General features: G+C 44.6%; 1 protein-coding gene across 1 annotated transcript in view; it reads right to left on the bottom strand.

The window, feature by feature from the left end:
* Positions 1-13,731, bottom strand: part of SORBS1 (sorbin and SH3 domain containing 1) — a 122,154-nt gene extending 108,423 nt beyond the window's left edge. The window contains exons 1-4 of the mRNA XM_042780825.1: positions 13,612-13,731; positions 13,444-13,501; positions 11,536-11,604; positions 6,192-6,320 (exon numbers count right to left, since the gene is read on the bottom strand). Of these exons, the coding sequence (XP_042636759.1) occupies positions 6,192-6,320; positions 11,536-11,604; positions 13,444-13,501; positions 13,612-13,731 (376 nt within the window). The remainder of the gene's footprint in view (positions 1-6,191; positions 6,321-11,535; positions 11,605-13,443; positions 13,502-13,611) is intronic.
* Between the last annotated feature and the right edge of the window lie 465 nt (positions 13,732-14,196).

The following is a 14,196-nucleotide window of genomic DNA, read 5'->3' as shown; positions in this document are numbered from 1 at the left end:
CCTCCTTGGGTTTCTGAGGTGGTGTCACTACAGAAGTAGATTGCCCCATCTTCCTTCTGAGGAGTGGCTGGTGGGTTTGAACTGCCAGCCTTCTGGTTAGCAGTCAAGTGCTTTAGGCACTACACTACCAGAGTTAGGACCTCTTTAAGTATTCCTCTCCTCCTTATTAAGGAGGGTGTTATTTCTGATGTTCAATCATTCTTCATCTGTTATCTAGTTGTTTGAACCTCAAAGTTTGGTAGCAGCCCAGGGCCATTGGCGCCTGAATGCAGTAGGATGAAATTTTATATACATAATCATCAATTATTCACTCTTGATCGAGGAGACTGTCAAAATGCTTCCTTTAATAAAAGTTACCTTAGATCTTTCAGGGATATGGGAGAAAGCCTTGGAAATTTGGATCTAAGATAGGTTTTATAGCCCTGAAGAGACTGTCTTTCAGCAAGAAGTAGAACTGACTTTGCCTTATCTTTTCCTCCATCTGTTCTTTATATACAACCTGTTTTGGGCCTGGGGCCGAGGCCTCCTAACATTCTTTTTATCTATTTCTGTGCTAGTTTCATTCTGGCCCATTCCAAAGTTTTTTGCTGAACAGTTTGTAGGACAATTTTCATTGCATCAATCTTGATATGTTTTGTAGAGATTCCAAGTTACACAAAAGGTGTTAAAAGCAGACCTAAGAATGTTCCAAATCTTAGTTGTTACACACACCTCATTTTAAAAAGACTCTGATTTAGCTGGACTAGAGGGGGTGTCTTAACTGCCTCAATGTCAATTTTCTTGTGATATGTCTTTGCTACTGCCATTTCTGGAGAACAAATCTGAGAGTCAAACCAGAGGAAATAAGTTGATAACAGGTCTAAGAATCTTTATATGCAAAGCTACCTTTGTAGGCAAGAATCAGACAGTGAGGTCTGGAGCCAATTGACACAAAATTACTGAAATTTAAGAGTTGAACTAGACTTCAGTATCTGAGTCAGTACGTAGAAATTGACATATCAAGACACAAGGTCTTTAGGTTAAACCAGAGAGGAAGCTTGGTTTCACACTGCCACCTTGGGTGCCCTGTCGCCTTTTGACCTGGGCAATCACTCTGACCAAAACAGGGCTCTCTCAAGACCCAGAGCTGCCCAGGCATGGAGACCAGGAAGCAGACAGAAGATAATGAAACCTCTCCCAGGAGCAGGGGGCCAGGACTGAGATTACTGCAATTCTTTCTAAATAGTTCCTATCCCAAAGCCAGGGTCTACATTCAGAGGTTGAGGTCAGTAAGCTATGATGAGGGTCAACTATAATCAAACTACCACTCAAGGGCAGGACTCTGGAGAGTGGGTTAAAATTAGGCAATGCTGAAGGCTCCATCTGCCACTTCACCTCATAAAACGGTCCCATCTTCCCAATGTCCACATCAATACAGATGGCTTCCAAATCCACACCCCAGGCTCCAAACGCCTAACAGAAACTTCCTCCTAGAAGTCCTTTCCTTGCCAAGAAACAATATGTTAAAGAAGGGAAGTCAGCATTCTTTTCAACCCCCTTCACAAAACCCCTCACCCTGACAGGTGTCACAATTATTCTCCTAGTCAACCTGGGAAGACTCCTGCTGATCACAGAGTCCTACCCCCTCCTTAATTTTTAAATACACTGCATCAAGCCCTGTCTCTTCATCCTTCCAAATATACTTTTACACTTGGCCCCCGTTCTTCATTCCCACTACCACCACCCTCATTGCCTCAAACTTAAATTATTTCAGGTATTTAATAGGTCCCCTATTAACAACACTGGTCAGCATTTAAGAGTACCTGCTATGTGCCTGGCTCTGTGCTAAATGCTCAATATGAAGGAGCTCATTTAACCCCACAAGTCTATTACAATCACCTCTATTTTATAGGTGAAAAAATCGAGACTTTCTATGGTTAAGTATAGTTTAAACCCACCAGCTGCTGTATGGAAGGAAGACAGGGCAACTGATTTCTGTAAAGATTTACCACCTTATAAACCCAATGGGGGTCATTATGAGTTGGAATCGACTCCATAGCAGTGGGTTCAGTTTGGTTTGGTTGATGGTTAAGTAATTTTCTCACATCATATAGAAAGTAAGGAAGTAAGGTGCAGAGCTGAGACTCAATAGAGGATTGTCCAGCCCCTGAAATATCTAACCTTTCCTAGAGGCAGAAGGAGTCTCTCCCTGCGGCTGAGAGATGCGCTGCTGAAAGAAATGCACTTGCTGAGAGAGAGACACACCAGACACCACTGCTGAGAGACATGCGAGAGACACACTGCTAGGAGAGAGAGACTGTCAGCTGCTAAGTGAGACGGCCGGCTGCAAGAGACTGAGTACATTTCTGAACTTGAATTGTAGCCTGTTGCTTCCCTAATAAACCCCCTAATTTGTGAGTTCTGTGTGGTCACCACAGCAAATTCTCAAACCCAGCAGAAAGGTGGTGGGTGCTCTGGGAAGAACAGTTGGTGTCCGGGTTGGTGACAGGGCTGGAGGGAGGCAGCATGTCTAGCCTCGCAGGAATAGGACTTGGGCTACTGATGGTGATTCTGTCTTCCTCCTGCGGGGTCAGAGGAGGTCAGAAGATGTGGTCTCCTTGCCCCTTTTGCGGAACCTACGTTGCCCTGGCCCTGCGCCATCCTCAAAGTTGCTGCTATATTTGAGCTCATTGTTACAGTCAGGGTCAATCCGTCTCATGGAGGGTCTTCCTCTTTTTTGCTGGCCCTCTACTTTACCAAGACTGATGTCCTTCTTCAGGGACTGGTCCCCCCTAATAACATGCCCAAAGCCAAAGTCTCATCATCTTCACTTCTAAGGCACATGCTGGCTGTACTTCTTCCAAGCCAGATTTGTTTGTTCTTCTGGCAGTCTATGGCATATTTAATATTCTTTGCCAACATCATAATTCAAAGGCATCAATTCTTCTTTGGTCTTCCTTATTCATTGTCCAGCTTTCACAAGCACATGAGGTGACTGAAAAACCATGGTTTGAGTCAGGCACACATTAGTCCTCAAAATGACATCTTTGCTTTTCAATGCTTTAAAGAGGTCTTGTGCAGCAGATTTGTCCGATGCACCTTCATCTGATTTCTTGACTTCTGCTTCTGTGGGTGTTGATTATGGATTCAAGTAAAACGAAAAACCCTTGACAACTCCAATCTTTTCTCCAAATGTGAGGATTTTTGGTCCAAATGTGAGGATTTTTGCTTATTGGTCCAAATGTGAGGATTTTTGCTTTCTTTAGGTTGAGGTGAAATCCATATTAAAGGCTGTAGTGTTTCATCTTCATCAGTAAGTGCTTCAAGTCCTATTCACTTGTAGTAGGCAAGATTGTCTTATCTTCATACTACAGGTTGTCAATGAGTCTTTCTCTAATCCTGATGCTGTGTTCTTCTTCTTACAGTCCAGCTTTCAGATTATTTGTTCAACAAAAAGATTAAGTATGCTGAACGGATACAACCCTGACACACACCCTTCCTACACAGTGTCCCCTTTTTTTCTTCAAATGACTGCCTCTTCTTGGTCTATGTATAGGTTCCATATGAACACAATTAAATATTTTGAAATTCTCACTCTTCTCAATGTTATCCATAATTGTTATGATTTACACATTCAAATGATTTTGCATAGTCAACAAAACACAGGTAAACACATTTCTGGTATTCTCTGCTCTCAGCCAAGATCCATCTGGCATCAGCAATGATATACCTCATTCCATGTTGTCTTCTGAATCAAGCTTGAATTTCTGGCAGTTCCCTGCCAATACAGTGCTGCAACCATTTTTGAATTATTCTTAGCAAAATTTTACTTGCATGTGATATTAATGATATCGTTCAATAATTTCCACATTCTGTTGGATCACCTTTCTTTGAAATGGGCATAAATATGCATTTCTTCCAATAGGGTCACCAGGCAGCTGCCCTCCAAGCCTCTTGACATAAATAACTGAACACCTCCACCGCTGTATTCATTTGTTGAAACATCTCAATAGGTATTGCATCAATTCCTGGAGCCTTGTTTTTCATCAATTCCCTCAGTGCAGCTTTGACTTCTTCCTTCAATACTATTGGTTCTTGATTATATGCCACCTCCTGAAATTGTTGAACATCAACCAATTATTTTTGGTACAATGACTCTGTATTCCTTCCATCTTTTTTGAGTCTTCCAGAATCATTCAATATTTTGCCCTGAGAATTGTTCAATATTGCAACTTGAGGCTTTAATTTTTTCTTCAGGTCTTTCAGCTTGAGCAATGCTAAGGTACTCTTCCCTTTTGGTTTCCTAATTCCAGGTCTTTGCACACTTCATTATAATACTTTGTTTTCCCCAGCTTCCCTCTGAAATCTTTTGTTCGGCTCTTTTATCTTGTCATTTCTTCCATTTGCTTTGGCCACTCTCCATTTAAGACCAAGTTTCAGAGTCTCTCCTGACATCCATCTTGGACTTTTCTTCCTTTCCTATCATTTTAATGACCATTAGCTTTCTTCATGTATGATGTTCTTGATGTCATCCTACAACTTGTCTAGTTTTTGGTCATTGATGTTTAATATGGCAAATCTATCCTTAAGATGGTCTCTAAATTGAAGTAGGATATACTTAAGGTCATATTTTTGCTCTCATGCATTTGTTTTAATTTTCTTCAGCTTCAACTTGAACTTGTATATGAGCAATTGATGGTTTGTTCCAGTCAGCTTCTAGCTTTACCATGACTGATGATATTGAGCTTTTCTATTGTCTCTTTCCACACATGTAATTATTTTGATTCCTGCATATTCCATCCAGTGATATCCACATATATAGTCACCATTTATGTTGCTGGAAGAAAGGTATTCCAATGAATAGGTCTTGCAAAATTCTATATGATCTCTGGTATCATATCTATCACGAAGACCATATTTTCCAGCTACCATTCCTTCTTGTTTCCAACTTTCACATTCCAATCACCAGTAATTACCAATGTACCTTAATTGCAAGCTTGATCAATTTCAGACTGCTGAAGTTAGTAAAAGTCTTCACTTTCTTCATTTTTGGCATTAGCGGTTGGTGTATAAATTTGAGTAAGAATTGGATTAACTGGTCTTCCTTGTAGGCATATGGATATTATCCTGTAAGTGACAGCACTGTACTTCAGGATAGATCTTGAAATGTTTTTTTTTTTTTTTTTATGATGAATGTCACACCACTCCTCTTCAATTTGGCACTCCCAGCATAGGAGACCATATGAATGTCTGATTCACAATGACCAACACCAGTCCACTTCAGCTCACTAATGCCTGGGATACCTAGGATACTTTACGTGTTCCATTTCATTTTTGATTGTCTTCCAATTTTCTTAGATTCATATTTTGTACATTCCCTGTTCTGATTATGAATGGATATTTGCAATTGTGCAGTCTCATTTTGATCTCTGCCACTTCAGCAAACGAAGGAAGGTCCCAAAATCTTTACTCCACCCACATCATTAAAGTCAACTCTACTCTGAGGTGCCTCTTCCCCTGAGGCACTCATCTTCCTGCACTATATCAGACAATATTCCACTGCTGTTCATGTTTTCACAGGACAATTGTTTAGAAATAGATTGCCAGGTTCTTCTTCCTGTCTTAGTCTGGAAGCTCTGCTGAAACCTGTCCATCATGGGTAATCCTGATGACATTTGAAATACCAGTAGCATAGCTTCCAGGATCACAGCAACACACAAGCCACCACAAAATGATAAACCAGCAGAGGAGTGCTCTACAGTATACATGTGTGTTCACACTCTAACCACCTGGGGGAGCTCAAGGCTCCCTCTCCTCCACCATCTCCACTCCTGGCCGAAGGATCAGCCAGGCAGTTGATGTGGTCATTTTACTGGGCTATGGGGTTGTGGATATGGCCCTTCTCTTTTAAATTATCCTACATGATTTAAAGTTTGAGAGTTGGGTCTTCCTTAGTTAGGCTCTGGAAGGCCGGATTAAGCTAGTTTCAGGAAGAAAGTACTCTCTCCTGGACCCCATCTTTCCTCAAAGTTAGAGTAGCAAATCACAGTGGGTCAGGAGTCAGGTGTGGGCTCAGGCACATGGGGCCAAGAGGCCACTCCACTCACATTTAGTGATGTAGGCCACTCAAACCTCCCCTCCTGAGAAGAAACAGAATGGCCTCCCAACCATATGGCTTTGAACTTCTCACTGCAGTCGGAGGGGTGGCACACCTGGTTTGCTTTCAGAGGGTGGCGTGTCCTGAGGGCTCACAGGGCTACTGCTCGGGACTTCTCTGTAGGACGATGAGGCTCGGAGAGTCACTGCTCCCTTCCCAGTGCAGATTTTTGTAGGATCCATGTCTGAAAAGAAAAGATCCAGAAAAGAAGGCTGAACCCAAGATTCCCAAAGGATAAAAGCAACAGTCATAGCAAATGGTTACAACTGAGAATAAGATAAACCTGGTTACAGCCACGCAGTCTTCAAACACTTGGTTTCAATGAAAATTAATGTGTGGGTGGTGGAGAATAACAAGCCCCATGTTCAGAGGTTTGCCACCACACTATGAAGTTAGGGGTCAATGGAGGCGACAATGAATTCCGAGTAAATGCATCAGTTCAATATCAGTAGAAAACATTTCAAAATGAAAGCAGGTTTATTCCTTTTATTAAATGAAGTTTAGGCAGGTGGGCAAACTTCTGACCAATTAATTAGGCATAGTTCAAGGGTTTATATAAGATTTCTCAAGCTTCCAGATCACCCTTCTTATAAAAGAACAAGATGGCAGCCTAGGGAATCAGGTGGCTGTTCTGAGGAGAATCACTTTCTTTGTAGTCCTCCAATGGGAGAAGGAAAGAAAATCTTCTGTAACAGCCAAGTCAATACCACCGAAATGATAAGGCAAAAAGATATGCTGCTTGGGGAGAGAGACCCCAGCCTCATGTTGCAAGCTTCATGACAAAAATTCACGTCAAAGAAAACGACTAGAAATGCTAACTCCTTTGATGAACAGTGTTCATTGCATCCCCAGCTGAGTCTTTCCTGGGCCCCAATCTCTCCTACAATCTCACGACCGACTAGTAACAGACTCAGGCCATCTTGAAGAGTTCCATTTAGAAGGATTTCAAAATAAGCTTCAAACGATCTGGATGCCCACCCTCCAACCAGTGTAGACCACACAGTTCTAGAAGGCACAGGCACTGACCGTTCCTGTGCAGCTGAGCTCATGGTTGGTTTTTACAAACTGCCCACGGACTGGCTCCTTCACCTAAATTAGCAAGATTATGGGCTAAAGTGCAAAGGAGTGCTTGCTGGGCAGGAGGCAGGCTCAGACATGCAACTCCTCCCCATCCTGGGCCAGGGAGAGAGCAGCAGTCTCGGCCTCCCCTGCTTTCCACTCCAGCAGCCCCTTCCGACAGCTCAGACAGCATGATCATTAGTGCTACAGAACAGAAGAGATCTGCCCTGTCAGCGCCTCTTCCCCTGAAAGCCAAGCACAAAAACTCAATGAACTTGTCCATCCCCATCAAGAGGATAAGTGACTGATGTCACAAAATGATTGGGAAAACTGGTTCACAGCCATTATTTCCAAGGATGAGGGGGCAATCTGGTCGATCCAGCCCATCGACAGGTTCCAGGGCTCAAATCCAGGCTTGCTCAGCTCCTGAAAGCACCAGTAGGACAAAGCAGCACCTATGCCACACTTGGGAGCACTGGTGGCAGAGTGATTAAGGACTCAGCTTCTAAGCAAAAGGCTGACGTTTCAAGTTCGCCAGCTGCTAAGGGAAAGAAAGATGCAGCAGTCTGCTTCCATAAAAATTTATAGCCTTGGAAACCCTGTGGGGGCAGTTCCACTCTGTCCTACAAGGTCACTATGAGTTAGAATCAACTCAATGGCTATGGGTTTGGTTTGGTTTTGGTAAGCCTCACTGGGGGGTCCTTGGGTAAGGCAAACAGTTTGCACTTGACTACAAAAGATTGCTGGTTTGAACTCATTCAGTGATTCCATGGAAGAAAGACCTCACCATCTGCCTCTGTAGAGATGACAAGAAAACACTGTGGAGGTCAGTCCTATTCTGTCACACAGGGGGTCACCATGGGTCAGAATCAACTCAACAGAAGGTTTTTTTTGGGGGTGGGGGGAAGGGTTTCTCACTTGTTCCATTTTGTACAGAAGGAAGCTTTGAGATGGAGCTGACATCTGAACTGCACCCCTCCCTGGAGGACAGACAGGAAATGACTGCAGGTGAAGTGGGGGTGGGGAACATTCTGCAAACATCACAGAGACAAGTCTAAAGTTTGGCATCCAAGGCAGCTGCTTCACATTCAGCCCAATCCAGAGGTTCCCTGCAAGGTCAAGTTAATTCTGGGAGAGAATGGAGTTTTAAATAAAGTACAGGGAGCTGAAAAGCTGTAGGGAGAGCTGGATAAGTCCCGAGGCCCAGACCCACCCCAGGGTATATGTTTAGCCTCTGGACTGACCCTTCTCCTATCTGTCCTCAGTTCTTCTCTACTCTTGCTGGCTCATAAATATACATACTCACATACACACCCAGAGGAAGAAAGGAAAGAAACAAGAAGTGAGAGAAAACATCTCCTAAACATGCAAGGATTAAGCCTTAAAGTATTTGTTAGAAGGAAAGAAGGAAGAAAGGAACGCCATGCATGATCTGCTAACAAAAAAGAAACCAACCAACCCAAGGAGAGATACCTGTCTGGAGCACTAGGCCTGCAGAGTTTGTCACTGTCTTCACAGGAATTATTTTAACAGCAGAAATAGAGCGTGCACGTAAAGGCCTGGCAGTGGCTGAAAACACAAAAGGGTAAGTGGTGCATCCAGAAGGAACACTTGGGAAACGCTCAGGCAGCTGAGGAACTGGGCAGGGACAATAGGAGGAAGCTGAAGAGAATAATACAAAGAGCTGTAGATGCAGTAATTAAAAATAACCTGCTTTCTCTCTTTTAGGGTTAGAGACCAACATGACAGAGCCCTCCCTCCAGCCATCACCCAAATACAGTTGGTCAGGGTTTATCTGTGCCTCCTGCCACACTAGGGGCTTGCCAAAGCCCTGGACAAAGAGATTTACAGAGACACAGATGGCCTGGCAAACAGAGGAAGAGGGGAACAATCAGAGTTCACGGGGCCCCCTGGGAGAGCACTGGGCGTCCACACCGGGGGGAGGGCCTGAGGAAAAGAGCTATGGCCCGTAGACCCCTGATGAGAGAAGGAAGGAAAAGAACAAGTCTGTTAGTTGCCTAGTCCCTTCAGCCATCACAGCTGCTTCCCCCAAATCATAACTTCTGGGTCTGTTCTGCCAATAATATCCCTCTTGCCCCAAGCAAGTCAGAACCCCCATCTGTTGGACAGCAGATGGTCTTGCTTAAATCCACCCTTTCCTGGTCAAGAGGTGGCCAAGCATCCAAGTGCAAGCTCAAGACGTTGGGCAGCACCCAAGTGGCACAGACCAGGATCCAGACACCCAGCTGAATTTTCAAGAGGGCTGGGGTAACTGCCTGGGACGCTGGTGTCTGCAGTTCTTGGTAGTCCTGTTTATCAACCTGCAGGGTTCCTTGGACTCCCTGCCTCCTCAAATTCTGGAGACTCAGTGGTGGGTACATTCCCAAACCCTCCTTCCCAGAACAAGCCTGTCGTGAGGCCTCCCCTCATCCTCTCTTTCCAACTGAAGTATATAAAGAGAGTGGGGAGTTCATGTGCTTGGTGTCAGCATGGCTCCAGTGAGTGTTGCCCAGAGGCCTTGCAGCCACAGAGAATGCCTAGGGGATAAGGCTGTTTGGGAAGCAAGATTATCGCTGATGATCACGCTGCAAGCCTGTCAAGGGGGCAGAGGAGGAGGGAGGCATTTTGGCAGTGGGCAGTGTACCCTCCAGTCCATCGCACTGCCATTGCTTATGGCACATGGCAGTCAATAACTCAGCTCATAATAATGATACTCCACATATTAAGCTACAAAATGCTTTCACAGCAATTCTATTGATTGCTCCTATGACCACCTGGGAGACTGGCTGGGTGGGAGGAGTTTTGTTAACATTTCCAGGTGAAGAAGCAAGGGGCTCAGAGAGCTGCTGACAGTCCTTCAGATCCCAAGTGGAATCTGAGACTGGAATTCTGCTGCCCTGGCTCCTGGCTCAGAGACCACCTCCAGGCCACCCTAATGGCCCTCACGATACATCTGCCTCCTTCTTTCCAGCCAAGGTGGGTCTTACCATGGAAAGAGTAGAATCCATTTCCATCTGCCACCCTCCCCCACTTCAAGTCTCTTGCATAAATGAATTTGCAGGGATGGGGTTGGTGGCCCGGTAGGTTTTAAAAGCATTGGGACACCCACTCCCTTCCACACTCCTCACTGCATGTAAACACTCCCCTGTACCTACTCCATAGTTCAACATTCCTTAAATGCAACTTAGCAAAGATTGTTGGAGATCCAAGAATACAGCAGACACAGCCCCACACCAAGAATGGAGGAGGGCAGCTAGTGGGGAAGCAAAGAGGCAAGGAAAACGGGACTCTGCCACAAAGGAAGCCATCTCCAAAGCAAGTGGGGCCCCTCTCTCCCCAGCTCTTCCTGCTCCGTATGTCTTCCCTCTCCAAATGGCTCCTTTGGAGTCTACACTTTGCCTTGTCTCCAAAAGAATACCTGACTGAACCAGAAGGGAATTATAATCAAAGGCCAACTACGTCAAACTTTGAAATTATTCTTTGATAGTTGTTACATTTTTATTTAAATATCCACTGCCAGGACTTTTGCCCTTCCATTTTGATATCATAAAATTTAGTTGGATGAGTGTCCATTCAATGCCTGGAATGCAGAATTTCAGCACAGCAGTAAATACTGCAGATCAACAAACTCCCTCATATTACAGATGAGGAAACTCATACCCACAAGGATAAAGGGCCTTCCCAAAGGCCTCTGTTGTGAGCAGCAGAATCAGGACTTGAACTTAGACCTCATCACTCCCACTTGAGTGCCTCTTCACACCACCCTGTATCGATCAGCCCTGCTGCCTGGCTATCTGAGCAGCCACACTGAGACTGTCAGGATGACTCCAGGATAAACAGGGCCTTAAATCTCATCTTCTCCACTATTCACTTCACATTTAAATCTTTCATCCTAAAAATTTTAAAAACTGAAAATAGGAGAGGATGCACATGAAACTAATGCAACTGCAATGACTGGTTTAAATGCCTAAGGGTCAGGACTGTGAAGGTGCCACTAATGTACAACAGGTAAAGGTGAAATGCCAGACAAAGAAAATTTTAGGCATGAAGTACACCACCTTCCAGGTATCTGATCAGCTATTCACAGCATCCCTGTGAGCTAGGACCAGTTTTTAATACTGTCATCTCACAGCATAGAAATGGCAGCCTTAGATTCATGAGATGTGAGAATGCACTCACGATCTCAGGAAATCAGTGCTGGAAACAGCTCTCCTGTTCATGGGCTGATTAGGCCAATGACTGCCCCAACATGCAGGTAGAGCAGCCCAGAGCCAACGTACTCTGCTCCTCCTGGAAAAGCTCTCCAGGACTGAGCCCAGGCTTCTCTTCAAGAGCCTTACCTTTGTCTTGCCCATTGTTGCCTGGCGCCAACCCATTCACCACAGCCTTAGAAACATCAACATCACATTCTGAAAGAAAAAGACCACAAGGCTTGTGATCATGCAGCCCTAACATCTCCTGAGGCTCCAGCAAGCTGGGCTAGAAGCTGAGTGGAGAGCAAAGGCAGACGGGGTCCTGCCCTGGCAGACCCTGGAGTCGCTCCATCCACCCCATCCACGTGCCTCTGGTTCAGCCTCATACCAGTTTCTTGGGTTTGGAGATGGACATCTAAGGCATCATAGGAGAGCTCTGAGAATATTATGTGGCCTTAACCAGGGAAGACACAAAAGCTGTTTGGGGAAGAAGTGTGTGGTGGGTGATGTATGTTCACTTGCCTCCTTGTTATGACTTCCTTTCTGACATTTAAAAAAAAAAAAAAGCTATGTAATTACTTCTGAAGGCCTACCTGCCTAGTCCATCTCAGTCTGAAAGCTCTGCTCAAACCTGTTCAGCATCATAGCAACATACGAACCTCCCATGACAGTCAGGTGGTGGCTGTATATGAGGTACACTGGCTGGGAATCAAACTCGGGGCTCCCACATAGAAGGCAAGAATCCTACCACTGAACGACCAATGCCTCATCCTATGTATTTAAAACCTCCCCAAAGCCCCACTAAGTTGGTGCTGTTATTATGTCCATTTTACAGAGGAGGATGCAGAGAAGGATCCACCACAAGCCGGAGGCCCCACAGGCAGTGTGACAAAGCCAGGGGTGACTCAGGTGGGCCTAAGAGTCCTCCATGCTTCTAACAGTACACTCTCCTGCACAGCTTAGGGCTTGGCTGCAAAGGCACTGTATGTAAATAAATGAAAAGACTTGTTTTTAATTAATAGAGGTCTCTGGTAACACTCTAGAATTAATGCAGGATTAGAAAGTCCTTGAAGGAGCAAGGAAGCAGTTGATGGTGATGTCCATGTGGTTAATCTCCATCCCCACCTGGACTGCTGCTCTCGGAGTCTCCAGGGCACACTCAGAAGCCAAGGTTGGCCTTAATCTCCAGATGGAAATTTCTTTGTTGGAACCCAGGCCTGGAAACCTGACAGCTCTGGCTACACAACCAGCAGACCCGTTCCCTTCACTGTCTTCTCCGGCCCATGCTTTCCCCCTTCTGCCTTAAACTAAAGATACTCAAGGCCCATCATCTGTTTAGGTCTTGATTCTTACTATCAAAGGCACAGTGAAAGGGTGAACAAGCTGCTCTACTAGCCTGCATGAAGAAGTGTTGGATTAGCTCCCATCACGGGGCAATGACAATGTATCTGCTTATTTTTGCTGCAGTCACTAGGATTAAGGAATGCCACTGAGGTGTATGTGTAAGTCAACTTAAACTGTATACACTTAATCAAACTGTATACTTAAAATATGTGCAGTTTATTGTAGGCTGATTATATCTTAATGAAGCTGTTAAAAATACAGAGGGAAAGGGTGATTAATTAAGATTAAAGACACGGTGCACATAAGCTACCTAGTTTAGACAATTAGTAGGTGCTCAATAAATAGAGCTCTGGTAGTGTAGTGCTTAAGGCACTTCACTGCTAACCAGAAGGCTGACGGTTCAAACCCACCAGCCAGTCCTTGGAAGGAAGGGTGGGCAATCTACTTCCATAGTGATACTGCCTCAGAAACCCAAGGAGGGGTTGCTGTGAGTCAGATCCCGATTCCACAGCAGTTGTTGCGGGGTTTTTTTTGCAATAAATAAAGGTAGTGATAATGATGATTTATGACAAAGCTTAGGTTCTCACCAAGGTCTCAAGAAATAAAAAAAAAATAAAATGCAGCCTAGGCTTCCAGAGTACATGGGAAATCTGAGTAAGCTGCCAAAAGGAGATTTGCTAAGGACAGAAAGACAAGTTTAAAATGACTTACCAGCCGAACTCATGGTGATGACCGGACAGGTCTTCTGCAAGTGGGGCTCTGAATCGCTCTGCAGAAAACAAACACCACACAATGGAATCAATGAATGGCAAGTTCAAGAGACATTCCCTACTTATCCTCTTTAGTATTAAAAAGTGCGAACTCCATGAGTCCTGCTACCTCAGAGCCAAAGCCGGAGCCACTCAGCCAGGCCTGAGCACCTGGCTCACCCTCCCTGCACTCAGGCTTATCAGTCGTAGTTGTTCCGATGCTACCCCAGATCTCTTCCAGCTCTAACATGTTATGAAAAACTTCAAGTTATGTGAGTACACATGGGTCAAAGAAAAGGTGAAGGAAAGAACTGAACTGTAGGAGAAAGAGGTAAAGTCACAGCACAAACTGATTATCAGAGGTTACTAACACAAGTGAACACTTACATACAGCACTTACTAAGCATGAGGAAATGTTCCAAGTGCTTTAAATATATCAACTCATCTGAACTTCACAACAACCCTATGGGGTAAGTACCTATACTGTGTTATTGTACACAGGTGAGGAAACTGAGACAGAGAGAGGCAAAGTAACTTGCCTACCCAGGTGGCAGAGTTGATACTAGAACCCAGGTCGTTTGACTCTAAGGCTCAACTTCTCAGGGGCTGCACTTTACCATCTTTAGGTGGTGACACATTCCACTTACTGAGCACTGATGTGCAACAGATAGCGCTCCGATTTAGTATGGTCTCAAATCAAGGAAAGCTTAAATTG

Source organism: Orycteropus afer, unplaced genomic scaffold (genome assembly GCF_000298275.1).
Source record: "Orycteropus afer afer isolate SDZICR_OR568_19922 unplaced genomic scaffold, OryAfe1.0 scaffold00064, whole genome shotgun sequence".
NCBI lineage: Eukaryota > Metazoa > Chordata > Mammalia > Tubulidentata > Orycteropodidae > Orycteropus > Orycteropus afer.
The sequence above is the reverse complement of the archived record's forward strand: the minus strand, read 5'-3'. Positions and strand labels throughout refer to the sequence as shown.